The following is a 27,622-nucleotide window of genomic DNA, read 5'->3' as shown; positions in this document are numbered from 1 at the left end:
TTACTTTTTAAAAAAATAATTTTATTTGTTGATTTATTTTTTGCTTTGCTGGGTCTTTGTTGCTGCACAGGCTTTTCTCTAGTTATGGAAAATGGTGGTTACTCTCTAGTTGTGGTGTGCAAGCTTCTCATGGTGGTGGCTTCTCTTGTTGCAGAGCATTGGTTCTAGGGCACACAGTCTACAACAGTTTTGGCTCCCGGGGTCTAGAGCACAGGCTCAACAGTTGTGGTGCATGCGGTAGTTGCTTTGTGGCATGTGGGATCTTCTCAGATCAGGGATCAAACCTGTGTCTTCTGCATTAGCAGGCTGGTTCTGTACTACTGAGCTACCAGGAAAACCTTAGAAATTCATTTTCTGACAGTTCTTAAGGCTGGAACTCCAAGATGAAGGTGTCAGCAGGTCAGGTTTCTCCTGAAGCCTCGCTCCTTGGCTTGTAGATGGTGGCCTCCATCCTGAAACTTCAGATGTCACCTTCCCTGTGCATGCCCAACCCTGAGTCCCTTTATGTTTCCATCCTTCCTCTTCTTATAAGAACCACAGTCAGAATGAATTAGGGTCCACTCATATAGCCTCATTTAACCGTAATTACCTTTTTAAAGTCCCTATCTTCAAACAGAAGCACATTCTGAAGTGCTGGGGTTAGGGCCGCTGCTGCTGCTGCTGCTAAATTGCTTCAGTCATGTCCGACTCTGTGCGACCCCATAGACCACAGCCCACCAGGCTCCCCTGTCGCTGGGATGCCCCAGGCAAGAACACTGGAGTGGGTTTCCATTTCCTTCTCTAATGCATGAAAGGGAAAAGTGAAAGTGAAGTCACTCAGTTGTGTCCGACTCTTAGTGACCCCATGGACTGCAGCCTACCAGGCTCCTGTATCCATGGGATTTGCCAGGCAAGAGTACTGGAGTGGCTTGCCATTGCCTTCTCCGTTAGGGCCGCAACATGTGGATTTGGAGAGGGGCACGAAATTCAGCCTATGACAGAGAGTAATGAGCATATTCAACACTTAGATTTGTAAAAGTTCTATTAAGAAGGACCAAACAATTGCAGGCAAAAAACAAATAGGTGGAACTTTAACTGCTCTCTTAATTTGGAAGAGACCTTTCACGAGTTTCTTGGGATCTCAGTTCAGGATGTGAGGATCACTTGCAATAAGATCAGCCTTGCCTTTCAGTAAATCTTAGCTCTATTGTATTAAATCCTGAAATGCAGAAATGGTAAGGACCTAACAGAAGCAGAAGAGATTTAGAAGAGGTGGCAAGAATACACAGAACTATACAAAAAAAGGTCTTAATGACCAGATAATCACGATGGTTTGATCACTCACCTAGAGCCAGACATCCTGGAATGTGAAGTCAAGTGGGCCTTAGGAAGCATCACTAAAAAGAAAGGTAGTGGAGGTGATGGATTTCCAGCCGAGTTATTTCAGTCTTAAAAGATGATGCTATGAAAGTGCTGCACTCAATATGCCAGCCAATTTGGAAAACTCAGCAGTGGCTACAGGACTGGAAGTTGTCAGTTTTCATCCCAATCCCAAAGAAGGGCAATGACAAAGAATGTTCAAACTGTTGCACAATTGTGCTCATGTCACATGCTAGCAAGTTAATGCTCAAAATTGCTCAAACTCCCTCAAGCTAGGCTTCAACAGTATGTAAACCGAGAACTTCCAGATGTACAACCTGGATTCAGAAAAGGCACCAGAGGAACCAGAGGTCAAATGGCCAACATCTGTTGGATCATAAAAAAGCAAGAGAATTCCAGAAAAACATTTACTTCTGCTTCATTGACCATGTTATAAAGCCATTGACTGTGTGGATCACAACAAACTGTGGAAAATCCTTAAAGCAACGGGAATACCAGACCACTTTCTTTGCCTCCTGTGAAACCTGTATGCAGGTCATGAAGCAACAGTTAAAACTTGGCATGGAACAATGGACTGGTTCAAATTTGGGAAAGGAGTATATCAAGGCTATATATTGTCACCCTGCTTATTTAACTTTTATGCAGAGTACATCATGTGAAATGCCGGGCTGGATGAAGCATGAGCTGTAATCAAGATTTCCAGGAGACATATCAATAACCTCAGATATGCAGATGACACCACCCTCATGGTAGAAAGTGAAGAGGAACTATACAGCCTCTTGATAAAAGTGAAAGAGGAGAGTGAAAAAGCTGGCTTGAAACTCAACATTCAAAAAATGAAGATCATGGCATCCAGTCCCATAATTTTATGTCAAATAGATAGGGAAAGAACAGAAACAGTGACAGAGTTTATTTTCTTGGGCTCCAAAATCACTGCAGATGGTGACTGCAGCCATGAAACTAAAAGACACTTCCTCCTTAGAAGAAAAGCTATGATCAACCTAGACAGCATAGTGAAAAGCAGAGACATTACTTTACTGACAACGGTCCGTCTAGTTAAAGCTATGGTTTTTCCAGTAGTCATGTATGGACGTGACAATTGGACCAGAAAAAATGCTTGGTGCCAAAGAATTGATGCTTTTGAACTGTAGTGTTAGAGAAGACTCTTCAGAGACCCTCAGACTGCAAGGCAATCAAACCACTCAATATTAAAGGAAATCAACCCTGAATATTCATAGGAAGGACTGATGCTGAAGCTGAAGAGAATGAGATGGTTGGATGGCATCATCGACCCAATGGACATGAGTTTGAGCAGGCTCCAGTAGATGGTGAAGGACAGGGAAGCCTGGAGTTCTACAGTTCATGGGATCAAAAAGAGTCTAAACAACAATTGTATTAAATCATGAAAGCTGTGACAACAAGATGAACTGACCTCTCCTGAGTGCCTTCTCCGCATCAGGCGCTGTGCTATGCAATCTACACCTATTAAGTGATTCCTATAGGTTTGATAATACTTAATAGATAAGAAAGCAGGTTTAAAATGGCAAAGTAACTGCATTTTTAGTTCTTTATTAAAGCAACCGAACCTGCCTTGTCATTAATAAGAATACGAAGAGAAGCCTCATCTTTACTGCAATTTTTATATTTAATTCAGCAAATATTTGAAACGTAAACCTATTAAGCACTGAGATCAGACTTGGGGGAAGATGGGAAGAGTGAGGTAATTAGACTTTGAACTTGTCCCAAGAGGCTGACTGTGTAACTGGGAGAGAGGAGAAATGGACCAGGTAAAAGGAAGAAAGGATACAGCCAGGCATGGTACAAAGCCTTGGGAGAACTTTGGCCAAGAGGACACTGATCCCTACAGAGAGGACGTGGGAAAGCTCGGAAGTGCAGTCTGCACTGAGCTGAGTAAACTTCAGGAGGAGACATAGAAGCAGGCAGGTTCCCCGAGTCTGTCTCCGTTCTTCAACAGTATGCTTTCATGAAAATGAGCAGGCAGTGTGAGCTGAGGCGGGAGCACTTTCAGACAGAAGATCAACGTCTGAGAGCAAAGCCCTGGCAAGGGCAACACTGTGTGGAGACGGTGCAGTGGAGGAAGGAGAGGGCCACCTGTAGGTTCTACATGAGTGCAAGTGTAGGCAGCTGGTGTGGAGAATGCCTTTATAAAATGAGCCAACATTAAAAAACCGGAAGATCTCTTACTGAACTTCAGCATTTTTGGCCACTCTGGACAAATCAAAAGGCCTGGACCTGGCCTGCACACCCTCCTATTGTTAGTGGCAGCTCCTCCTGGGCTAGATCATGCTCTCTCCATGTGTTCCAGCTCTCTTGCTCGCTGTGGTTTGCACCCGCTGACCTCACTTCTTCAAGTTGCCTGCCAGGGTCCTTGAGCAGCAGGGACACTGTCACTTGGCTGAATCTCATGGTGAGTCAGAGGACTAAAAAGGTCAACAGGTTCTGGGCTTAAATCTTGTTGCTACAATTTAACTACCTGTTACCTTAGCTTCCTCATCTGTTAAGTGGGTGTAATAGTATACTCAAATCTATAGCAACCACTCAGTATGTGTAATTTGCTTAGCATAGCATCTCGGCCCATCAGTTCAGTTACTCACTCATGTCCAACTCTGCAACCCCATGGACTGCAGAATGCCAGGCTTCCCTGACCATCACCAACTCCCAGTGCTTGCTCAAACACATGTCCATCAAGTCAGTGATGCCATCCAAACATCTCATCGTTTGTCACCCCCTTCTCCTCCTGCCTTCGATCTTCCCCATCATCAGGGTTTTTCCCAGTGAGTCAGTTCTTCGAATCAGGTGCCAACATACTGGAGTTTCAGCTTCATCATCAGTCCTTTCAATGAATAATCAGGAATGATTTCCTTTACGATTGACTGGTTGGATCTCCTTGCAGTCCAAGGGACTCTCAAGAGTCTTCTCCAACACCACAGTTCAAAAGCATCAATTCTTCAGCCTTCAGCCTTCTTTATGATCCAATTCTCACATCCATGCATGACTACTGGAAAAACCATAGCTTTGACTAGAAGGACCTCTGTCAGCAAAGTAATGTCTCTGCTTTTTAATATGCTGTCTAGGTTGGTCATAGCTTTTCTTCCAAGGAGCAAGTGTCTCTTAATTTCATGGCTGCAGTTACCATCTGCAGTGATTTTGGAGCCCAAGAAAATTAAGTCTCTCACTGTTTCCATTGTTTCCCCATCTATTTGCCATGAAGTGATTGGACCAGATGCCATGATCTTAGCTTTTTGAATGTTGAGCTTTTTCACTCTCCTCTTTCACTTTCATCAAGAGACTCCTCAGTTCGTCTTCACTTTCGGTTATAAGGGTGGTGTCATCTGCATATCTGAGGTTATTGATATGTCTCCCAGCAATGTTGCTATGCCAACAGCAAGCTGCTTAAAAACAGTCCCCAAAACCCCAGAGGAACGTGATTAGCAGGCTGGAGACAAGGTGGCATGGAGTACTTTCTTCTGCCCTTGTCAGCCAATGGTAGTTCCCCAAAGCAGATGAAAGACCCTGGCAGTGTTCCTGGTTCTCTTCCCTGTAACGTATTTGCACACCAAATTTACCCCAGCCTTTCAACTCATGAAACCCTCCCTGCTGTCCTAGCGACTGTGCACTGTTACTACACCCAGCATACAGATGTGAAAACTGAGGCTGCAAAAGGGTCATCACTGGCTCAAGACCTTAAACCCTGGCCTCTGAGCCATGACACCACAATGCCAAGGACAAACCCAGGCAAGGACACTGATCTGGGCTGCTCAGCCCTGCGCTTAGGCTGATGGCCATACACCCTCATGGGTAACTGGGGTACCTGGAGGGTCACCGGAGCACAGAAGCCAGGGTGGGAAAGCAAGAGACAGCTTCCAGATCATGGGCTGGCAGAAAAACCACAATTTTGCTCAGGAAAAACCTGGCCATTGCAATTTAGGGTCCAGGTTAATCCTAAGAATGTGACTAGCTACCAAGCATGGAAAAGTGAGGCCAAGGTGCCACTCCCTAGAGGCAGCTTTCCATCCTGTCCAAAGTTAATGCACAGGCTTCTCCGAGACAGAGGGGGGTGTCCAGCAGGGCAAGCAGCACCAGCAGCAGCACAATGCCCTTTCCGCTCATCTCTTCTACTTGCATTTCCTATCGGCGCTTGAGAATTGTGCTATGAAAGCAAGTCAACCAGGTGAGCCTAACGCTGCTGAGCTTCCGGTGTCATTGCCTGTATCCCCAAACCAGAGATTCTTGAATCATGTTAACACCCCCAGAATTGTGTGGGTGGACCCAGATTTTGTGGGGCTGTACTGGGAGACCACACCAGACTCCAGGTGTCCTGAAACAAGATGGTGGACAAGTTTCTAGAATTACAAACTAGTGAATACATGTGCTTGCCAAGGGTCCTTCCTCTTTTTAGCTCTAGGTTCCTCCCATTCTACCACAGAAGACCATGGTTGTTACCCTAAGATTCCATATCCTGAGGCAATTTGGCGATGGTGGGGTGTGTAGTCATCCAGGTTGACATGGGGCTGGCCCTCAGTCCTGCCTGTCCCAGGAAGGGCATCCCTGCAGGCCGAAGGCTGGAAGGTAACACATCCAGTACCCCTGGGCCTCTGTCAGTCTTCTGAAAGTGTTGGCTCTTATTGGGGCTAGGATCACTTGTGCCTAATGCTTTGTCCAAAAGCCTTGGAGGCCACAAGAGTTTAGGGATTTAGAAATCATTAACAGGGACGCAGAGATCATCAACACCCAGGCAGGGGCTGGCAAACACACTGACATGGCTGCAGTGAACCACATGACTGTTAATACCATGTGGGCTATATAGAGAAAATTCGGGATACTATAAATAGCTTCTTCATATCATCCATTTTTGGATTTACTAATAAAAGTGGTTATGTCAAGCTAGTGAAAACACTTGGCCACTGAAGTGTTCTGGGAGTCGGAATGGTGGACAGCAGATCATGGACCTGAGGCAGCTGGCAGATGTTGACTACTGCACAGTTAAGGCCCCCAGCTTCATGGATTCCTGGTCCTGCTACAGCCCCCAGTTCACAAAGCCTGGCAGTCTGACTCAGCTCACACTGCCTTCTGTCCCCAGGGGCCACTATATACATCTTTACTCAAAATCCACTGATGGCCCTCGTCCCAACCCAGGCCACATCCTATAGGACCTTTGGGACTGGAGACCGATGGTGTCCATGTTCTCCTCCTTTCCAAATTGGAGGCTCTTCACTGTCTCCCTGTCTCCCAGCTGCAGGCTTCAAGGTACACGCCTGCATTCCCACTCATCCTGGGGAAAGCTCTCTTGGGAAAATGAGATGCCTCTTCAATCACTATTCATAGTAGGTGCTTTCTGGTTTACAGATTGCTTTCACATGAATCATCCTGTGACTTCTCACTCCCATCAGATACACCAACAAATAGGATTATTCCTAATGGGGACATTTCACACTGTGCTCATCCTCAGATAAAGAAATGGAGACTCATAGAGGGAGTGATTTGCTGAGACTCACATTCCGGCAATGGTTGTGCTGCAGATCAATCCAGGTTTGAGACAGCAGAGCGGAGTGTCTGCTTCCTCCCACACCACCTCTGTGGAGGACCAGAGCCTGCCCAGCCTACCTGGGTAGCACTTCACATACCAGCACACAGCCTTGCCTCTGCAGGCAATGGATGCAACTTCACAGCACATCAGTCTCTAGAAATCCTCTGCCAAAACTCCTGGGGACCTGAACAGATTGTGTCAGGCTAGGGGCCCTCCACAAACTTGCCTGGTCCAGCTACACTTCTGGGCTCAGTTCCCTTCATGGGTCTGATCCTTTCGGGGGCCCTTCCCCCATTTCCCAGCCAAGGAGACCCTTTTCACAACAAGACCCAGCCCGGACGGCCCTCCTGTCTGTAAAAGCCCACCATGGTCCATCACTGTGAATCAGTGTTTGGTTCCCCACACTTCATGCTCCCCAACCTCTGACACGTTTCAGGCTTTGCTCGTTATAGAGGTCTGCCTGGAAAATGTGCTCCAGCCTCCCCACCCGCCAGCCCTGAGTGATGCAGGGGTGAGTGGACACCTGGCGCCCTGCACAGTGGAGGAGTTTCTTGCAGGACAGATATCTTTGGACTTGAATGCACTTTGCCTTGTGAGCTCTGGCATCCAGACCTGCCCTCTCCCATCAGGCTGTGCTTACACTGGGGCTAGCAGATGGCCGGGTGGCCTTCGCACTGAAAGCAGTTCTCCTGCCCAACCCAGCAGTTGTCTAGTGCAAAAGACACCAAGAGCCCCTCCCACCAAGCTGCGTGCAGGGCAGAGCATGGTGCCACCCAGGCAAAGGCACTTGACGTCCTGTGTGTACACAAAGCTACCGCTCAGGCACCAATTCCTGGTGTCACTTCTCCCATTTGGTCAATAGTGATCACGAGGCCTCAGGCACTGTGAGGGCTCAACCACCAGGGCCCACTGTGGACACCTCCAATGCCTGTCTGTGCTCTGCACCTCCCGACGGGCTGGCAGGAACTGTCAGGGCAACATTGCAGGTGAAGGCATGCCCTGCCTACCCCTGCCTGCTCCCTGTCCCCTTGGTGGTGAATCCCCAGCCAGCCTCCTGCACCAACTCCCCCCCGCCACCCCCAGGAATAGCCTCACAAAGGACCCATCCCGAGAAGGCTGGCCCTGCAGTGGTCTGAGGAGAAGTGGCACAATGGGGCCTTGGTAGGGGGTTGACATCCCCTGCCCCATTGGTTATGAGGAGCCGTCCTCGGGGTAGTCAGTGTGCCTTCAGCCCTGGGCTCAAGGCCACAGCCCAGCTGCTAGAACTTTCACTGGGCTGGCAGGGGGAAAGGAATTCCCTGGCAAGTGAGAAGATCCAGGCGTGTGGAACGTGGGAGGAATAGAGGGAAGTGACTTCTTTGCTCTGCTGTCCACAGGCAGATGACCCACTCAGGGTGAAGAACAGTGAGAACAAGGGGGGTGGCAGGGTCTCCCCAGTAGCTGACAAAGCTTCAGGCAGTGAACAAACATCAGCCCAGGATTCGACAGGAGTGGCTGAACCTCAGAGATGAACATTCTGCCAAGGCAGGCCCGAACCGCTGGCACTGGAGGTCCTCTTGGGAAAACTTGCATCCTGACACAAGGGCCAGGGAGACTGGCAGGCAGGGCACAAAAAACTGGGACATCCCAGATGTCTGAACTTCTGAGCCTGCAGCAGCCGCCCACCTCCCCCACCCAATAGTTGGTGTCCCCCCCACCCCCAAGGGAGCAAATGGGACCGGAGTCCTCCCCCACATGTGCCCTCCATCCCAGGAAGCATGGGAGCTGACTGCTCCGATCTGCGGCAGGACCCACAGCACTACCAGCACAAGAACCAAGGAACCATGGGAAGAGCTGGTCATCTACTGCCCGGCCACCAAGCAGAGCAAAGTTACTGTGCAACACAGGCCAGGCTCGACGGGCCTCGTGGTGGAGGAGACGGATGACACCCCCCACCCCTCACCACTACTCGGGCTGCAGCAGAGGTCACGCGGTCGCTCTGAGCAGCCAGGACCCAGGGACTGTGACAAGGTCTGCCGCTACCCAGGAGGACGGACCCACAGAGCAGGGCAGGTGGTCAGTAAAATGCAACCTCCCGGAGGCTCAGGAGGTGGGCAACCGACCAAGGTACAGTCCAAAACGACACTGAGGCCAAGGGCAGCTGCCCCAGTCATCAGGTTAAGATCCCTTGTCCAGGTTCAGCCCCGAGCCAGTTCTCAGGTCGAACTGAGGAACAGGGACAGGGCGGGCCCCTGGGGGATGGACGCTGCCGCACCACAGGAAACAGACACAGGGATGACCCCAGCCCCTCCCAAAGGGACGTCAGGCTCTGCGTCGGTGACCCCACATAGGGTGGTGGGACCACCAGAGGGGTGGAGGTTGCCAGACAGGGTCAACTTGACACCGAAGTGAGAGACACAGTTAACTCTGACTCTGCGGCCACTTTGGGAGGACCCCCGGGGCTGGGGTTTCTGGGCACAGGGGCTCAAGGGGCAAGAAACATAGTGCCAGTCCCGAGGACTTGCCAGTCGGTCTTGACCTGGGAGAGCCTGGAATGCAGTATCCCCCAGAGCTGGGTGCAGGGCTTAGTGAGACGTCTGTCGAGGAGTCCTTCAGAACCTGGGGGAACATGTGATGTGAGGAAAAGATGGTAAGGCCAAATGGAACTCCATCAGGTAAACTCCACTGAGTAAAAGAGAAACGCACAGAAAATGGGGAGGGGTGGATACACGCCCCACTCATGAACTGGAGAACTTTCCCACCTCTGGTGGCGCCTCATGGGCGGCCTCTGCTCCTGACTCCTCACATCTTCTCTGTGCTTGGCCAAGTCACCACGGTGGGCATGCAAGTTCTCACAGGGTAGCCGGATGGGGCTCCTGCCTAGCGCATGAGAATTCACTCACTGAAGTCCTCTCACCATGGGTATGGGATGGCAATGCACACTCCAGGCCGCCCTCCTTGCTCCTCAACCTCGCAAATTAAACAGCTGGACCCGTTCAGTGGGCCGCAGCCTGGTGTTTGGGTTGTGGCCAACCTGCTCAGACAGAGGACAGTGAAGAGTACATAGACCCCAGAGCTCAGGAATGATGGACACTCGTAAACCAGCATTTCCCACCCCTGGGTCAGATGTGATATAAAGGCCTGTGATGTGAATGCGAGCGGGGCAGCGCCAGAGGCTCACAGAAGCTCCCCAGGCCCCCCTGGGCAGTGCCCCAGCCCTTTGGCAGACAGCACTCCAAGCAGCGGCAGCAGAGTGGCCACCCGTGTCCGCAGGTCCCATGTGTGCCACGTCCTCTCAAAGAACTGCAACGGAACTGAGATGAAATCAGAAACGCGTCCGGTTCTCAGGCTGGCCCTTCCATCTAGGCGGTATGGAGAGGGGTGTGGACAACGGGAGCTGCCCTGAGGACAGAGAAGAAATAGGTCTGGCTCACCTCCTGGAGCTACATGGCTGCCCCTGGGCTTGTCCTGTGTGCAGGGTCCAAGGCAGGCAGGGACCAAGGGACCAAGGGACAGACACAGATGTGAAGGAGCCCTCTCTCATGGGCAGAGTGCGGGACGCCAGGGCAGCGTCTCCTTGGGGACTGCTCGCCCCAGGTGTGAGAGGGTGGATGGCGGCCCCCAGCGGGAGGGCCTGACAGACACGCGCTGACCTGTGGGGCACTTACAGTTCCAAGAGACCAGGTGAATACTGAGTCCATTGCTAGCCTGCAAACAGAAGAGGACGAATCTGCAATACAAACACCAGGGTGGGATGAATGCCCAGACCTCAAAAGAAGTGCCCACATCCCGGCACAAAAAGGACACATGACTCAGCAGAGAGATGGGCAACAGGTATTTCAGAGAAGAAAACACACTGGGCAAGGAGGGCATGAAGAAAACCGAGAATCTGGGTCAAGCCCATCCAAGGTCAGTGCTGCCTGCAAACGCACAGCAAGAGGAAAGTGGAACCCTCACCAAGCCTCAGAGACCCAGGTGGGGTGAGAGGCAGCACTCCCCGTGGCTCAGTCCACACATGTGGGCACATGAGGAGAGCTGGGGCCAGCAGCAGGGAAGGGACAAGTGTGGAAAAACGCCATGGAGCAGGTCCTCACAGCTGCCCCATCAGCAGCCACACTTCATAGGTGTCCAGTTCACTGGGCAACGTCTAGTTCAAAACCAGGATTAGGGAGGATCAGCAGGATCCCACCTACCATTCACAGAAACCTCCCTCACGATCTGAAACCACTACCAGGAGGTTCTGGGGTTTCTAGAGGCAGCTAGTAACCACTCTCAGGGTGAGGAGCAGAGCACCAGCATGAGGGAGTTGGGCGTGGTGATCACTCGGGTACCCGCAGTGCTGAGGCCTCAAATCCAGGACGCAGCCTCTGCCCCTCAACTCGTAGCTCGAAGGCTTCTGCAAGGAGAGAGCAGGCTGCATGCTAGAAGGGAAAGCACTGCTCCAACTCAACATTCCCATGGCAGCAGTTGTGTGGGTGCCCAGCTAATGGGAACCAGGTAGACACCGACCTTACCTTCCTGGGTCTCGGTGATACTCAGGGGTCCAGACTTGTGCCAAGCAGCTGCAGCCTGGGAAGAGGGGGGCAAAAGCAGGCAGCAAGAAGATGCAGGGCGCCTCAAAACTCCCAGATGAGAGCGGCTGACACTCGGGTGGACGGAGAAAGAGATGTTACAGTCATGCCTGGAAGGAGGACATTAGGTTGTCAGGACAAGAGGAGCCAGTAGTCCATGGGCAGAACTGCATGAGAAAGTGTGGGGTCCCGGATGAGTTCTGCACAGAGTGTAGGACCAGCACAGCCACCCAGAGTGCTGGGTGATGAGGAAGGAGACCTCAGACCATCAGAAGCCCCCCAGGGCACCATGGACGGGTTGGGGCTTAAACAGGAGAGGGCTCAGCTGCTCTTTCAATCCGGGATTGACGAGGACAGATGTCTGTGTGATGTGACACAGAACCGATGGTGTGTGCAACTCCAGCTGGAGGAGAGACAGGAGGGGTCCAGGCGAGTGTGGGGGCCGAGGTGGGGGGGGCGTGCTAGGCTGACAGCACTGGCCCCAGGCCATGAGGCCTGAGCTCAGCTAGTAACAGTGGGGACAGGAAGAGGATCGTTACTCTGATCAGGCACTTGGGAAGCTGGGGCACAGCAGGGAGGGCGGCGGTCAGGAGCAGAGTCAGGGGGCTGTCCTGGGTGGGCTGAGCCCCCAGACCAGAGGAAGAGGACAGGAAAGAGTTTTGAAGGCGAAGCTTCTTTTCTATGGGACATCTCAGGCCCCAGGGGCAGCAGGAAACTGAGGATTTTCCTTCGCATCTGCAAAAAAAAACAGATTGTTGCTCAGCACTGGGCCAGCAGGCCCAGGGTGGCTTGGAGGGGAGCCAGCCTGAGCTTTCTGCCCAGAGTTGGGGAACTCCGCCCAGAGGCTGCGCCTCTTCCCGCTTCCCTGGCCCCTGGGGTCCACCCTGAAGCTTGGATGCAGTCGCTGAGGACACTGGGTCGCGGTCACTTTGACTCTCGCCGAGTCTCGCGGACTGGATGCCTCTGGCACGGACTCAAAAGGGCACACTCTGGGCTCCGCCATGGAACTGGACAAGCCCAGCCTCCGTGGGTTCCCCAGGCCCACAGCTCCATCCCTGTAAGCCCCGCTCCGCTCCCCTGGTGGCTCCACCCCGCTCCGCCCCGCCCCGCCCCGCCTCCCCTCCTTCTCCAGAAGCTCCTCCTCACCCAGGTGTTTCCCACACTTCAGCCCCAGACCCCTCGCCCTGCTCCTCTCAGCAGCTCACTTCGTGGTCCTCCTCAGGGTCCCGCTCCAGGCCACAGGTCTCGAGGCTTCTCCCAGCCTGACCTTCCAGGCACCTCAGAGCGTGGCGACTCCTATTCTGTCTCCTAGCAGACAGGGGCGGCGAGAGAAAGCGCCTTTGTTCCTACGTGCGTGTCTACGTAACTGCGTGCCTGCGTACCTGCGTGCCTACGTGAGTACGGAAGCCGTACACACCGGAAATCAGGGGCTTCAGTGTTTTTGTGGGCGCGACGGGACTAAGGCTAACTGGCACCGTCACTTGACAGCGGTCCGTGTGGCGGACTACTGTCTTGCTTGGGGGCCGCTGCCCGGCCATCCCAAAAAGGCGCCCGCGACTCGCTCTGCTTGCAGGAAGGTAGGACCTGCCTCGTGCGCAGACGGTACCTCCGGGCGGGGTTTTCCAGGCTCTGGGACCAGGAGCCCCTGCCAGGACCTTCCGGTCCCCTCCACGGCCACAGTCCCCGCCTGCTTTCCTTCCACGTATGTGTCCTGGAGATGCCCTGGGACACATGCGAAGATGCCGACCTACCCTCCAGCCTCCTGCTTCTCCCCCGGACTGTGACCTCACACGAGCCCCACCGACCCGCTGTGTGCTGGGCCCTAACCTGAAGAGCTCACTGCTTGTACGCGTTCCCCTCCTGGTGGGGCCCAACCAGGGGTCCATGGAGGGCGGCCAACTGACTGTGCCGACCTCCGGATCCTTCCAGAGTGGCAGTGTAAGGGGAGGAATTGTTTTCTCTTCTTAGTTGCCCCAGTCTCCTGGGCTGTAAATCACCATCACTCCTGGGGGATGGGTTTCTGTGCTGACCGTTGAGACATTGTGGGGTCCCTGTCTCAGTCACATGAGGACAGGCCAGCTGCTGTGATGAGCAGAACCCACCCTGAGGGAACCTGCACTGTGTGTTTCTCATCAGTTGGGCCTTCCTGGGTCCCCGTAGTCTGAAGCCCCTGCCAAGGAGAAGAACATGATGGCTTGCTGTCCAACATTGCTGTCTTCTCATTGGTGCTTTTCTCCCTGTTCCTCTGGTCCTCGTAGAGGTGAAAACGTGCAGACAAGCAGTCGGAAGAGTGTTTTCATCTCTGGCCACCAAGCAGGCACCTTCTGCTTCGAGTGGTAGGAAAGTTTGAGCCCTTTCTTGGCCAGGGATTCCACCCACACAGGTGAGATTCAGAGGCGCCCAGGAGGAAGGGGTTGGGTTGGCTGAGACACTGAGTGGAGGAAACTGGGCAAGCCTGGGATCCAGTCACATACCTCAGTAGAAGACATAGCAATGGCCATGCCCCAGGGGCCAGCCAGGCTCTCTGGTAACCAAGCCAGAACCAGTGAAGAGGGTGACCCTTTGTCACCCAGCAGGTTGACAGAGGTTCAGGGGGATGATGATGCTCGGGGCCAGCCAGTGTGTGAGGACATGGCACCCTTGCCTGTGGTTGGTGGAGTGGACACAGGGAAGCCTTAGTGGAAGACCATTTGCTGGCGTGTGTCAGCACCTCAGGTGTGTGCCCTGTTCCCTGGACCGCCTCCTGCATGGCTCTTCAGTCAGTGAATGTGTGGTCATGTCGAGTGGCTGTATTGGCAGAATGAGTTTTCCCTACCTTTCCAGCAGGAGGGAAGCATCAGTAACTTGTGGGACCCCCAACACTGGGAGGTGTAAACAGACACCGTGTAAGAGTGAAAACAGACGCATGAAAAGAGATGTGCAGACGTGGAGGAGTGTGCCCAAGGTGCTGGGAGTGGAGAGGCCATCCCCCCTTGCCCCTGTGGAGAGATGTCCGGACAGGGCCGACCCTCTAGCTTCGTTTGCTGGCAGTCATGTTAGGGTCACACAGGCTGGGGGCTCAAATATGAACCGTGTTGGTTCAGGAGGCTGGCAGCTGAGGTCGAGGAGTCAGAGTCGAGCTGACCTTGGCTCTTGTGAGGGCTGTGGAGAGTCTGTCCCATCCACCCCCTCACTTCCGGGCTTTGCTGGCCATGGTGGGTGTGTCTGGGCTTGAAGAGCTCCGCCTTCCTCTTCACCCCAGTTCTTCTGTGTGCCTTTCTGTCTCTAAATGTGTCCTTTGTATGGGGACAGCCGTCCTGTTAGAGGAGGGTCCATCCTAATGAGCTCACTTGACCTCCATCAGCTCTGTGAAGACCTTCCCTTTGTCTGTAAGGTCATGCCAAGGTACTTGGGATTGAGACTCCAGCACCTGAATTTGAGGGGACATGATGTGACACCTCATACCCTACAAAGGCTCTGAGGTAGGAACAGACTGGAGTGTTCCAAGGATGGAAGGATGGCCTTCATGGCTACTGGGGGTGAATCCAGGGGCAAGAACAGGCCATCAGGCTAGGAACCAGATCACATGGTGCCTCATGGGCCTGGGAGAATTGTGGCTCTCCTGTGCTCAGGGAAGGAAAGGCCCAGAATGCCCTGGGCTGGGTGCCTCTGGGACCTTGTCCCCATCCTTACAGCCACGTGGAAATGGAAGCTCCCTCGGAGGTGCTGAGACTCTACTGAGGTCCGGGCCCATGGCTCTGATCCTCCGCCTCCACTCCCCTAAAGTGAACAGGGACCCCCCTCCAGGTACAAGGAAAGAAGTGAGGTTGGAGGTATGTGTAGTCAGGTCCCCTGCAGTCATGGGCTGTGACTCTGTGCCTCAGCGCCTCCTCAGGTGTCGAGCAAGGTGACAGTAACCCAACAGGTTATTTGAGGTTTGAATTCTGTGATCCCTGCATGGTGCTGTCCCAGGCCCTGGCGAGGACAGGGAGCGTGCCAGTCCCAGTAGTTGCTGCTCACCATTCTTTCTCTAGGCTCTGGGCAAGGGCCGGGGCATCTGATGACAGTGGAGGCAGTGGTGTGGGAAGGACTGGGAGGAATGGGGCTGCCAAAGGTTGGGGAAGATACCTGGCAGGGCCGTCTGAGGTCTAGGGCGCCCCAGGGTCAAGGCCAGATTGATCCGCATGGATCTGCCCTCAGCAGCTCTGAGCTAAGATGGAGATCGCCAGAGCATGGGCAGGGTTGGGGCCGGGAGCTAAGGGGTGGGGTGATGGCTGAGGGTAGGGGAAGCCAAGCCCAGGACAGTGCCTCTCTGTGCTGGGAGAGGACCAGAGCCCGGCCACTGGGCTGTGAAGCCAGGGGGCTTGCCCTCCCTCCTCAGTGCTCCCAGGCTTTCGAGTCCCTCTGTCTTGGAACTCACCACGTGCCTCTCTCCCACTGTCCTGCCCTCCTTCCTGACCTCCCCACAGACTCCATGTGATGGACGGGTCCTCTGGGTCGCCACCCCCCTATCAGTGGACCACGTGGAGACGGATGGAAGGAGCCAGCCCTCTCTGACCCCCCACATTCAGCGTCAGCAGGCTTGGAGGATGCTCAGGCACGTGGGGCTGAAGTCTAGCACAGGGCTGTGAGCTTGCAGGCCACTGTGTCAGGCTCCTGACCTTTGTGGTTCTGTGTTTCTGCAGCCAGGTGAGGCCCTGAGAGCCCTGGGAGATGAAGTTCGGCTGTCTGTCCTTCCGACAGCCTTATGCAGGTTTCATCTTAAATGGTGTCAAGACCCTGGAGACGCGGTGGCGGCCCATGCTACGTGGCCACGAGCACTGTACCCTGGCAGTCCACATCGCACACCGGGACTGGGAGGATGAGGCCTGGCGGGAGCTGCTGGAGCAGAGGCTGGGGATGAGCCCCACCCAGATCCAGGCCTTGCTGCGGGACGGGGACAAGTTCGGCCGCGGAGTGATCGCAGGCAAGTGACACCCTGCCCCACTCTGTCTGCATGGCCCTGATGCTGCCCTACATTGTTTTCTGTTGAACCAGTTGGTGTGGGGGGAGGGGGGAAGCTGAGGTTTCTTCAGAGGAGCAGCAAGGGTCCCTTGGCTGGGAGATGATGGCCCGAGGTCCCTGACCACCAGTCTGGGCCTCAGTCCCCATTTGTGCTCTGAGGCAGAGGCGGGTCCAGGTCTGCAGGTGGCACTTGTCTTTGTGTGTGTGTGTCCTCACGTGTGTGTGTCCCCATGTGTGTGTGTGCACCCGGCAGAGATCATGAGAGGCAGGAAAGCACCCAGCCTGGGTTCCCCACTGCCACTGCCTGCAGCCAGGCCTGAGCAAGTCCCCTGACTCCCCAGGGGTAAGACCCCACAGCAACAACTCTCTGCTGGTGAATCACTTGGGGAACTGATGCCCACAGGCTCCCCGCCAGGGCCCTCCTGTTCTGTCCCTCCAGCCTGCAGTGGGCAGACTGAGAGCTGCCTGTGGCCTGGTGGGTTCGTGGAGCACCAGGCCTCTCCCTTTCATTTCGATCCTTCCCTCGCTTGGCCTTGCCCCAAGTTCCCTTTGCCAATGTGAGCCCATCTGGAATGCTCAGCCAGAGGATTCAGTTCACCCTGGTTCCCTGCCATGATACGTCTTAGTTTCTAGCAGGCGAGACTTTGAATGACCTTGTTCTCATTCTGTGTCCTGTCTTTGCACACAGGTCTCGTGGACATTGGGGACACTTTGCAGTGCCCAGAAAACCTAGATCCCAAAGAGATGGAGGAGCTGGAAAATCAAGCCCTGTTGCCTGATCTGCAACAGAAGTACCTGACTGTGCTCTCCAACCCCCGCTGGCTGTTGCAGCCTGTCCCTAGAAGGGGCGGGAAGGACATCTTCCTGGTGGACATCCCCCAGCATCTGATCCCCTTTGGGCAGGAGGCCTGTCCAAGCTGAGCTTTCAAAAGGTGACAAGAGACCAGCACATGGTGACACTGTCGTCACCATTGCACCCTGGACGTGCCCGTCTGGTTCAGTCTGAATTGGCCCCACCCTGGAATGTGCTGCCAACTTTGTGTGGGTCGGGGTGCCGGGACACCCCTCGTGCAGTGCTGCTCTGGACTCAGCAAGAGTCTCCCGGACTTTGACCTTTACGATAAGATGGCGTTGCCATTCATTTTGGCCCTGCTGGGTCTGGGTGGTTGAGAGAAATATGTTGATAGGAAACCGCTTAGTGTTTTTCCTCTCTGTTCTGGTCCAAACTCGCCGATGTTGGAACAGTGTCCAGGGGGCAATGGGGGAAGGCTGGGGGCCAGGCTGTGTGTTGGCAGGTGGAGAGGCATCCAGCACACGGAGAGGCCCACAGGCCCAGAAACAGGCCCCTGGATCGGGAGCTAGAGATGCTCAGCTGCTGATCAGAAAGTTGTGGCATTGTTGGGGGACCCTTGAGGAGCCCCTTCTGCTTCAGGGTGCAAGACTCAAGGAAGGTGACACCCCCAAGATCAGGAGCCCGGCTGGGCCATCTGCTGAGTGGCAGGCAAGGCCCAGGGACCAGCCTGTCCTGGGCTCGCCTCAGCGCTCGGCTTGTGGGTCAGACCCTTGGCCGAGCGTGTGAAATGCTGCTGCTTCAGTTGAAAAGGAACCATGAGGACCGGACTGAAGCCTGCCTGGGCCATGGGCTTCCAGCCTCATCTGGTTTACCCTGTGCCATGTGTGAATAGCATGGACAGACAGAAAGAAGGGAGACTCACAGTTCTCATTCGATTCTTTATTTACTCCTGTGGAGTTTTGCTCTACTTTATTACAGCCAGAAATCTGTTTGATTACAAGAGAGTACTTTTGAGTGTCCCTAGGGACCTAGCAGTCAGGGATTGGGCTTGTCCTTGACCTGCTCACAGAGGACACACTTGTAATCTGAGGACTCTCCCTGCTCCTCCTCCACCTCAGGGGCCTCGTTTGGGGCCATGACTGAAAGGGCCACCATCAGGATGGAGTAGCAGGTGTTGTGCAAAGCCATCACTGAATCATAATCTGGGGGCTCTCGGGCAGTTCCCCTGCTCCATCCCTTCCAGAAGTAGCTGGGAGCACAGACGTGGCATTGCTGGACGTGCCCTCTCCACTGTGACCGCCCTGCTCACTGGGGAGATAGTTTCTCCCGGCCCGCCCAGCTACACTGCCCATAGACCAAAGGCCAGAGAACACAAATGAGCACCAGCTGGGGGTTCTGTGAGCAGGTGGCATTCCCTTCTGGACTTTCTTGCTCGCCTCTTGGGTGCACTGGTTGTGGTGGAGTCGAGGAGAGTGTCTGGTTGCCACTGCTCACTTCTTTCTCTTCGTGGTCGCTGTTGGGCTGGCAGCAGGCTGAGCAGTTGTTCCGGGGTCGCCTTTCCTCTGGATGTTCTGCAGGAGGAGAGGCTTGTCTCTCTGAAAGTTGGAGTTGGGATAGACCTGAAAGGAAATGAATCACTTTTGCCATCGGGTGGGAGAAGAGCCCTTCCTCGCTGCCCTCCTCCCCGCCACCATCCCAGCCTTGCCTAACTGTGGAGACAAGGTCTCTTCATTCCTGGCAGGTTATGAGTCCCTAGCATGTTGTTCCCTAGAGCTCCCCTGGGGCTGTCTTCACTTGAGGTGTCACTGGCCCTCCCTGACATCAAGTGGCCCCTCAAGGTTTGGGGTCACCACTGTGGGTCCTGTCTAAGAGGGATGGTAAAACACAACACATCCTGCTTTCTCCTCTTTCCTTAACCACCCTCTTATGAGAAAAATTTTTCCTGGGAAATGAAACCCATCCAGCACTCGGCTTGTCTAGTCTAGTCTCTGCAGAAGGGCTTTCTGTGTTATCATCATCATCTTCTTCCCTGCAGAGTGACCCGAAGGGCAGATTTTACTGAACCCATACAGGTTCAGTTCACTGATGAAACTCTTGATGCTGTCTGTCTCGAAGATCTGGTCCATGCCTCTGTGCTGGAGGACCTCCATCTGGAAGAGATCTACTTTGATGACCACTATGTCTTCCTCGTCATTCCAGCATGCAGAGGTGAAGGCCACATCCTCCACAATCCTCCAGAGCTTCCTGGGGAAGGACAGCCTGAGGATGGCGTTGTTCTCTTCCTCCTTGGCTGTTTTTGGGTTCAGGCCCTGTGGGGGCAGATTGTCTTGGAGGCTTGGATCTTTGCTCTCGGGTTGCTCACCCTGCTTCTCCAAAACCTCCCCTCAGTCCACGTTTAGATCTGGGGAGGAATCACGGGAGTCCCCTGATGCAGGTTCCCCATCAGTTGATGGGACCAGCTGGGCTGCGTGTGCCTCATGGGAACTCTGACTAGCCATGGAGCCAGTCTAGCTCAGGAGCATTCTCTACCCAAGTAGTGAATGCTCAGGGCAGAAGGGCCTCAGACCAGGGTCGGGGTGCCCAATAAATACTGTCTGGAGATTCTAGAATCTGGATCGTGGGACAGGCAGCCAATTAAGTGATCTGCTTCCTTAAGTGATAACAGTATTTATTTTTGAGGATGAAAGTGAGGTTCAGGAAGGGGGTCAAATATGGACTTTTGCTTTTTACTCAATTGTATCATTTAATATTATAAATATTAGATAAATGTTTGTCCAAGTAAATAAAAGGATAAATATATGTCACTTACCATTCAAGAGGGCAAATAAGACACAAACAATACCTGTAGAATGATCCCATTTAAATAAACCACATTGTATATGTATATATTTATATGTATGAGTGTTAAAGGAATAGGCAGAGTTCTGGAAGGATGTTCACTGAGAGGTTGACAGTGTTCTTTGTGAAGGGAAGGAGACAGAGGCGAGAGTGTGACACTATTTCTTCTCTATTCTTCCCATTGTTTGAACTGTTACAAAGAAAATACAGTCAGGGAGCATGGTAGCTGTTTTTATGTGTCAACTTGACTAGGCTATACTGCCCAGTTGCTTGGTTAAACATGTCTCTAGATGTTGCTGTGAAATTATTTTTAGATGTGATTGAGATTTTAATCAGTGCACTATAAATGGATTATTCTCCATAATCTCATAATCTAAGTTGGCTGCATCCATACAGTTGAAGGCTTTAAGAGAAAAAGACTGAGGTCCCTCAAAGAGGAAGAAATTCTGCCTCCAAACTGCCTCTGGACTCAAGTTGTAAAAGTAACTTTTCCCTGAGTCTTCAGCCTACCTGCTTGCACTTAACAATTCAGAGATATAGATACAGATATGGATATAGATTGTGTGTGTGTGTGTGTTTCAAACACATTCATTGGAGCTGAAATGGCCTGACTGGGAATTCCAGCTTCCTCACTTCTGTGTTCTTAACCAATTAAATTAAACCTTATAGGTTTCTATTTACTTATTGGTATATACAAGGGAAATAATGGAAATAATTATTTGCATTACTCTGAAAATCAAGTGACATAGTGCTTGCCTGGTTCATTGAGCATTATCACAAATCAGCAAATACCATTTATTGTGATTAAAAATGTTTTTTCAGTTTTCAGGGTAGTTTTTGGCAGACAAATGCTCCTACAGAGAACAACAGGAAAACCCCATTAAAACATCATGTATTCCTACCACACACCCAAAAAAATGATAATTTTGTGATATGATAGATGTGTTAGCTAACCTTAAGGCAGTAACACATTGCAACATATAAATGTATAAAGTCAATACATTGTATACCTTAAACTTACACGATGTTATATGCCAATTATATCTCATTTTAAAGGAATTTTTAAAAAAGAATAATGTAGGATAATGGCATGAGGGTGGACTAGGAATAACTATAAATGAGGAGGGTACCTAAAGCTCACGTGCATGGTGGGTTTGTTACCAAGTCCAAGCTCATGGGGCTTCAGGTGGCGCTAGTGATAAAGAACCTGCCTGCCCATGCAGGAGATGTAAGAGACGTGGGTTCAATCCCTGCGTCGAGAAGATCCCCTGGAGGAGGGCATGGCAACCCACTCCAGTATTCTTGCCTGGAGAATCCCATGGGCAGAGAAGTCTGGTGGGCTACAGGCCATAGCGTTGAAAACAGTCGCACACAATTGAAGCTACTTAGCATGCACACACGCACAATAAGCTCATATTGCTAAGCACATGACAGGCCAAATAAATAGACAAAGTGTTGGAGCAAGGAATAGTGACTTTATTCAGAAAGTCAGCAGATCAAGAAAATGGTTCGTTCATATCCAAAAGAACCATTTTACCCAAGTTAGAATTCAGGCTTCTTTTATAGTAAAAAGGGAGAGTGTAGCTGGTTGGTGCAGACCTCTTGGTGCTAGGCAGACCCTAGAGGAAATGTGATAAACCCTTGTTCTTGCAGGTGTCCAGGTAGGTCAGGTCATGAAGTTCCTGTAAACCTTCAATAAGACAAATGCTATTTTCTGTTCTGCAACTTTTTATCTCTGTATGAATGAAAAGTGTTATGGCTTTAAAGGCTAAACCTGGGAGTCAGAGACTTGAGAAAAAGTCTATTATATGTTTTAGGTGATAGGCAATGTTCTTTTATTGACTGAAGAGATGAAGGTGCAGAGCCAGCATGACTAAGCGCAGGTGACAGCACAAAGATTAGAGCTAAAGGAAGAGGTCCAATACAGAGTCAGACTTGTTCTCTGATACAGATTTATGGGATTTTCTGCAGTTCCTTGGACTGTTAATGTACATGATACATTTTTCCCTTTGTATATATACAATATTTTACAACAATAACATTAATAAATAGCAAACACAATTATTTAAAGTATGACAAAAATAGTTTAAAGCCATTGGAGAACTACTGAAGTGATCAGGACTTAAGGAGCCAATATGCTGGATAAAGGAGAACCATGGGAAGATACACTGACATTTTGCAGCTTCTTTTCCTCTGGAGACATTTGCCAATTCTAGGGCACAGTAAAAGAGGCTGAGAATCCAGGCTTCATCCAGGTAGATGGCTATATCTGGGGACCAAAAAAGAAAAACAAAACAAACAAAAAAAAAAAAACACAGCTTTCAGTGGTCTCACAGGCCCAGAGAAACAAAATTAGAGTCTTAAGGAGCCAAGACTGCAAGGAGAAAGAGATGGAGGACTGAGTCTGTCACATTGCACTCAGAAGCTAATGGGCTAAGCAGAAAGTCTTTCTAAGACAGATAATAGTATTTGTCTCATGGTAAGAAAAAGAAATAAAAGGTATTCATTATTAGAAAAGAAGTCAAACTGCTATTACCCGGAGACAACAGTTTCTATATATAAAAATCTCATGAAGTGAAAGTTGCACAGTCGTGTACAAATCCCCATGGACTAGAGTCCATGGAATTCTCCAGGCCAGAATACTGGAGTGGGTAGCCTTTCCCTTCTCCAGGGGATCTTTCCAACCCAGGGATCGAACCCAGATCTCCCACATTGCAGGTGAATTTTTACCAGCTGAGCCACAAGGGAAGCCCAGGAATACTGGAGTGTGTAGCCTATTCCTTTTCCAGCGGATTCTTCCTGACCCGGGAATTGAACCATGGTCTCCTGCATTGCAGGTGGATTATTTACCAACTGAGCTACCAGGGAAGCCCCCAAATCCCATAGAATCTACTAAGAAAAACCTAGAAGTAATAAGTGACTTTAGCAAGGTTGCACGGTACATGTGTGTTAGTCGCTTAGTCGTGTCTGACTCTGTGACCCCATGGACTGTAACCGGCCAGGCTCCTCTGTCCATGGGATTCTCCAGGCAAGAATACTGGGGTGGGTTGCCATTTCATTCTCCAGGAGATCTTCCTGACCCAGGGATTGAACCCAGCTCTCCCGCATTTCAGGCAGATTCTTTACCATCTGAACTATCGGGAAGTCTGGGACTTCAAAGGGATATGAGAAAGCTTGAGGGGGATGGAAATGTTTATTATACTGATCATCATGATGGTTACATGGGTGTAAAAAGATATCAACATTTATCAAACTGTACACTTTAAGAATGTGCATTTCAATTATACCTGAGTAAGGTCTTTTAAGTAAAAAGATTAAGTGAAGAAGGAGATGGCTGACAGAGACAGAAAAAATCAATGAAGGCTCTGAAGAGGTTGGAAAATGACCACAGTGAGGAGTCTGTAATCAGAGAGTGGGACACTTAAATCACTGATGATCGAGGTGGGAGAGGGCAGTTGTAGGAGATGACAATGCCCGGGAAGTGACCAGGGGAAGTGGGTGGCTGAGGTAGAGGTCATTTTTCTGCCTATTGCATACTCTGTTCTTTTTGCCTGAGCACAACCTCCCTCACTCTTTGCCTGGCCAAGTCCTACTCATCCTTCATGTTTCAGTATTCCTCTCCCATCACCAACAGCACCTCAACTGGCATTCCTGTCCCCACCTAAGTTAAGTTCTTCTCTAATGCAATCTTGTAGTACTTGCTTTTCTTAAGCACTTAACACAATGATTACATATGTTGCTGCTGCTGCTGCTGCTGCTAAGTCACTTCAGTCGTGTCCGACTCTGTGCGACCCCATAGATGGCAGCCAACCAGGCTCCGCCATCCCTGGGATTCTCCAGGCAAGAACAATGGAGTGGGCTGCCATTTCCTTCTCCAATGCATGAAAGTGAAAAGTGAAAGTGAAGTCGCTCAGTCGTGTCCGACTCTTCTCGACCCCATGGACTGCAGCCCACCAGGCTCCTCTGCCCATGGGATTTTCCACGCAAGAGTACTGGAGTGGGGTGCCATTGCCTTCTCCGATGATTACATATGTATTTCTGCAATTCCTTCAGCAGTTCTAAGCTCCACAATGGCAGGAACCACGAGTAGTTTCAATGTCCCTTGTATCTCTAGCATCTATGGCGATGCATTGCTGTTGTTGTTCAGTCACTCAGGTGTGTTCGATTCTTTGCGACCCCATGGACTGCAGCACACCAGGCTTCCCTGTCCTTCACTATCTCCTGGAGTTTGCTCAAACTCTTGTCCATTGAGTCGGTGATACTATCCAACCATCTCATCCTCTGTCTCCCCCTTTTCCTCCTGCCCTCAGTCTCTCCCAACATCAGAGTCTTTTCTAACTTGTTGCCTCTTCGCATCAGGTGACCAAAGGATTGTTGCTTCAGCCTCAGCATCAGCCCTTCCAATGACTATTCAGAGTTGATTTCCTTTAGCATTGACTGGTTGGATCGCCTTGCTGTCCAAGGGACCCTCAAGAGTCTTCTCCAACACCACAGTTCCAAAGCATCAATTCTTTGGTGCTCAGCCTTCTTTATGGTCCAACTCTCACATCCATACATGACTACTGGAAAAACCATAGCTTTGCCTAGATGGACCTTTGTCAGCAAAGTAATGTCTCTGCTTCTTAATAGGCTGCGTCTCTGACATTTGGGGCAATGCATGGTGAAACATACATCTTTCACATTTTCCAACTCCAGTTTGGCTTCCTGAAGGACCTGAACTGACACATTTCATTTGAGGGTAGAGAATACCTCTCCTTCTCCTCTTTCGTGGCAAAGGTAGGAGAAAAGCCAAAACACTTGGTGCCGGGAGCCAACACACAAGATCCTACCCATGACAAGGTCATGAGGGAGAAAACCTGACAGGCAAGGCAGATAATATTTTCAGGGATTTTGAAAAGGCCAGCTCACGAGACTCCACCCATGACAAGGTCATGAGGGAGAAAACCTGACAGGCAAGGCGGATCAGGTTTTCAGGGATTCCGAAAAGCTGCCCCCATCACTCACCTTAAAGATGATATCTGTCTTTCTGATGCTTGCTTCAATAGACTACTCCCTAATTTCTGCGACACAGGCAGAAGGCCTTCCCTGATCTCTTTCCAAGTAAGAATCAATTTAGAACTTTAAATAAGTTTCCCGGGTGGTGGTATTTTATGAGATTATCCAGGATGAAAGGAGTGTTTCAATTTAAACTCCTTTGCTGGCATTCTAGTTTGATTAGCAAATGTGTCTATGCCCTTGGTACTAATATTCATGACTGCTTATAATACCCTAATCATAAAACAGCATAAAGAACCTGATCATATAAAGGCCCTAATAGACATAGAGCCCTTCAGGGAGTGAGGAAGCCCTATTAGAAAACACAAGAAAAATTATTCTAAAAGTGGCTATTGGGTTAACATTTGCTTGCTGTATTTTTGCTCTTAATGTGCTAAGGTTGTGTTATGGAAACCATTGTTAATATAGTTAAAGATCTAGGAAAATAAGAGCTTAACCCTAGTGTGGTACCAATGAGACGGTTGTTAATTATTAGCCAGGAGTGCTAGGCAAGGGCTGCCTCACCAAAGCCTCAGAGTCTGTGTGGGATAAACCTCTTAGATAAATTCAACTGACAACTTCTACAAAAGAATCAACTTTTGTGTTAACAAGGTTATACTTCTACTATGTTGTGACATGCTGTAATGTTGTCCTAAGAGACTGCAACTTTTCTGTTAAGATCACCACAGAAAGGAAATAGGTTTACATTCACCTGACTTGTATAAAATGTCAATAGACTCCAAGACCAGAAGATAATGTACAAGACCCTCATAAACAAAGAAGTATGCAGAAAACACCCTGGTTTTGTGAAGGACAAGCTGATGTAATGTGAAACTATCTTCCCCTTAGAAATGTACTAAATTAGGGTATAAAAGCTACGGTAAAAAAATAAAGCATTGCCAGACTCTGCTGCACACCCCCAGTCTGGTCTCTCTCTCTCTCTCTCTCTCTCTCTCTCTCCCTCCCTCTCCGACACCGTTCATCCTGAGGGTACCCCTGGATCCTGCTGGGGCTGGACCCCAGCAACTTTGTGTCCCATAGTCAGGCATGTGTCTCTACCAGGGCCCAGAAACACACCAGAAGCTATTTCTAGAAAGACATATAATCTCTGATGCTGATGGCATGGCCTTCCTCCAGAACCCCAGGGACCTAGGTGGCAATTCTCTTACAGGGGCTGGCCTTGAACTTGACACTGTATCCCTGCCCATTACTGATACATCTGACACCATGAGGGCTGTCATAAAAGATGGTCCACACTTCCACTGCAGCCTGAACCTGCTGCAGGTTCCTCTCCTGCACCCCAGCTCTGAGCCTTCTGCATCATCATATGGACTGTAGCAATAACCCTGCTGTCTTCTTTGTGGTGGAGGATTCAAGATGCAATTATTTGTCTTGCACTTTGGAGGGGACATCCTGGCATGCCTCTGATTACTTAACTCCTAAAAACTTTACTGAATTGTCAGTTCCCTGGATTTTCATAGGGTTTACTTCCCATGCTCTTGAGCACATGTGTCTTACAGATGCCTCTTACTCATCTTCTTCAATTGATATTATCATGTCATTTAACTGATCTGAGTGATGTTCTATGGGCTGTCTAGATGATCCACATCTCTTTGTACTATGTTATGAGGTCGGGTATGATGTAGGGCAGGAGAGTTAACATAGCAGTGGAGTAAACTGTAAATAGAGATGTCTGTCTACATGATTGTGAACTACTTGTCATCCTCTTTCTCTGGTTGGAATAGAAAGAAATGTACTCATCAAATCAATGGCCACATAACATAGACCTAGTTCAGTTCAGTAGCTCGGTCGTGTCCGACTCTTTGCGACCCCATGAATTGCAGCACCCCAGGCCTCCCTGTCCATCACTAACTCCCGGAGTTTACCCAAACTCATGTCCATCGAGTCGGTGATGCCATCCAGCCATCTCATCCTCTGTAGTCCCCTTCTCCTCCTGCCCCCAACCACTCCCAGCATCAGGGTCTTTTCCAATAAGTCAACCCTTCGCCTGAGGTGGCCAAAGTACTGGAGTTTCAGCTTCAGCATCAGCCCTTCCAATGAACACCCAGGAATGATCTCCTTCAGGATGGACTGGTTGGATATCCTTGAAGTCCAAGGGACTCTCAAGAGTCTTCTCCAACACCACAGTTCAAAAGCACCAATTCTTCGGTGCTCAGCTTTCTTCACAGTCCAACTCTCACATCCATACATGACCACTGGAAAAACCATAGCCTTGAATAGACGGACCTTTGTTGGCAATGTAATGTCTCTGCTTTTTAATATGCTATCTAGGTTGGTCATAACATTCCTTCCAAGGAGTAAGTGTCTTTTCATTTCATGGCTGCAATCATCATCTGCAGTGATTTTGGAGCCCAAAAATATAAAGTCTGACACTGTTTCCACTGTTTCTCCATCTATTTGCCATGAAGTGATGGGACCAGATGCCATGATCTTAGTTTTCTGAATGTTAAGATTTAAACCAACTTTTTCACTCTCCTCTTTCACCAAGAGGCTTTT

General features: G+C 50.7%; 2 protein-coding genes and 1 pseudogene across 9 annotated transcripts; 1 reads left to right on the top strand and 2 right to left on the bottom strand.

The window, feature by feature from the left end:
* Positions 1-10,314: 10,314 nt before the first annotated feature.
* Positions 10,315-12,995, bottom strand: LOC122690359. The gene is made up of 4 exons (XM_043897393.1): positions 12,875-12,995; positions 11,997-12,430; positions 11,401-11,531; positions 10,315-10,616 (listed from the first exon to the last, which is right to left on the bottom strand). The coding sequence occupies exons 1-4, from the start codon at positions 12,993-12,995 to the stop codon at positions 10,427-10,429; spliced, it is 876 nt and encodes a 291-aa protein (XP_043753328.1). The 3' UTR covers positions 10,315-10,426.
* On the top strand, positions 12,616-20,125 carry LOC122689770 (protein EOLA1-like). 8 transcript variants are annotated; one of them, XM_043896490.1, is made up of 6 exons: positions 12,858-13,034; positions 13,716-13,840; positions 14,801-14,918; positions 15,906-16,033; positions 16,122-16,402; positions 17,129-20,125. In XM_043896490.1, the coding sequence occupies exons 5-6, from the start codon at positions 16,150-16,152 to the stop codon at positions 17,359-17,361; spliced, it is 486 nt and encodes a 161-aa protein (XP_043752425.1). In that variant the 5' UTR covers positions 12,858-13,034; positions 13,716-13,840; positions 14,801-14,918; positions 15,906-16,033; positions 16,122-16,149; the 3' UTR covers positions 17,362-20,125. The 8 variants fall into 8 exon arrangements, with proteins under 8 accessions (XP_043752426.1, XP_043752425.1, XP_043752422.1 ...); XM_043896491.1 differs by lacking the exons at positions 12,858-13,034; positions 14,801-14,918 and adding an exon at positions 12,616-12,851; XM_043896487.1 differs by lacking the exon at positions 14,801-14,918.
* Positions 18,269-19,731, bottom strand: LOC122689772 (annotated as a pseudogene).
* Positions 20,126-27,622: the final 7,497 nt, after the last annotated feature.

This window comes from Cervus elaphus, chromosome X (genome assembly GCF_910594005.1).
Source record: "Cervus elaphus chromosome X, mCerEla1.1, whole genome shotgun sequence".
Lineage (NCBI taxonomy): Eukaryota > Metazoa > Chordata > Mammalia > Artiodactyla > Cervidae > Cervus > Cervus elaphus.
Note: the sequence above shows the minus strand (reverse complement) of the source record. Positions and strands in the feature narration are given on the sequence as shown.

Coding starts and splice junctions, on each gene's coding strand:
- LOC122690359 (XM_043897393.1), bottom strand. CDS start 12,995: ATGGCCGGGCAGCGGCCCCCAAGCAAGACAGTAGTCCGCCACACGGAC. Junction 12,431..12,874: donor ACTGAAGCCCCTGATTTCCG/GTGTGTACGGCT, acceptor TGCCCTTTTGAG/TCCGTGCCAGAGGCATCCAG. Junction 11,532..11,996: donor TTCCCAAGTGCCTGATCAGA/GTAACGATCCTC, acceptor CGTCCACCCGAG/TGTCAGCCGCTCTCATCTGG.
- LOC122689770 (XM_043896491.1), top strand. CDS start 16,150: ATGAAGTTCGGCTGTCTGTCCTTCCGACAGCCTTATGCAGGTTTCATC. Junction 16,403..17,128: donor CGGCCGCGGAGTGATCGCAG/GCAAGTGACACC, acceptor CTTTGCACACAG/GTCTCGTGGACATTGGGGAC.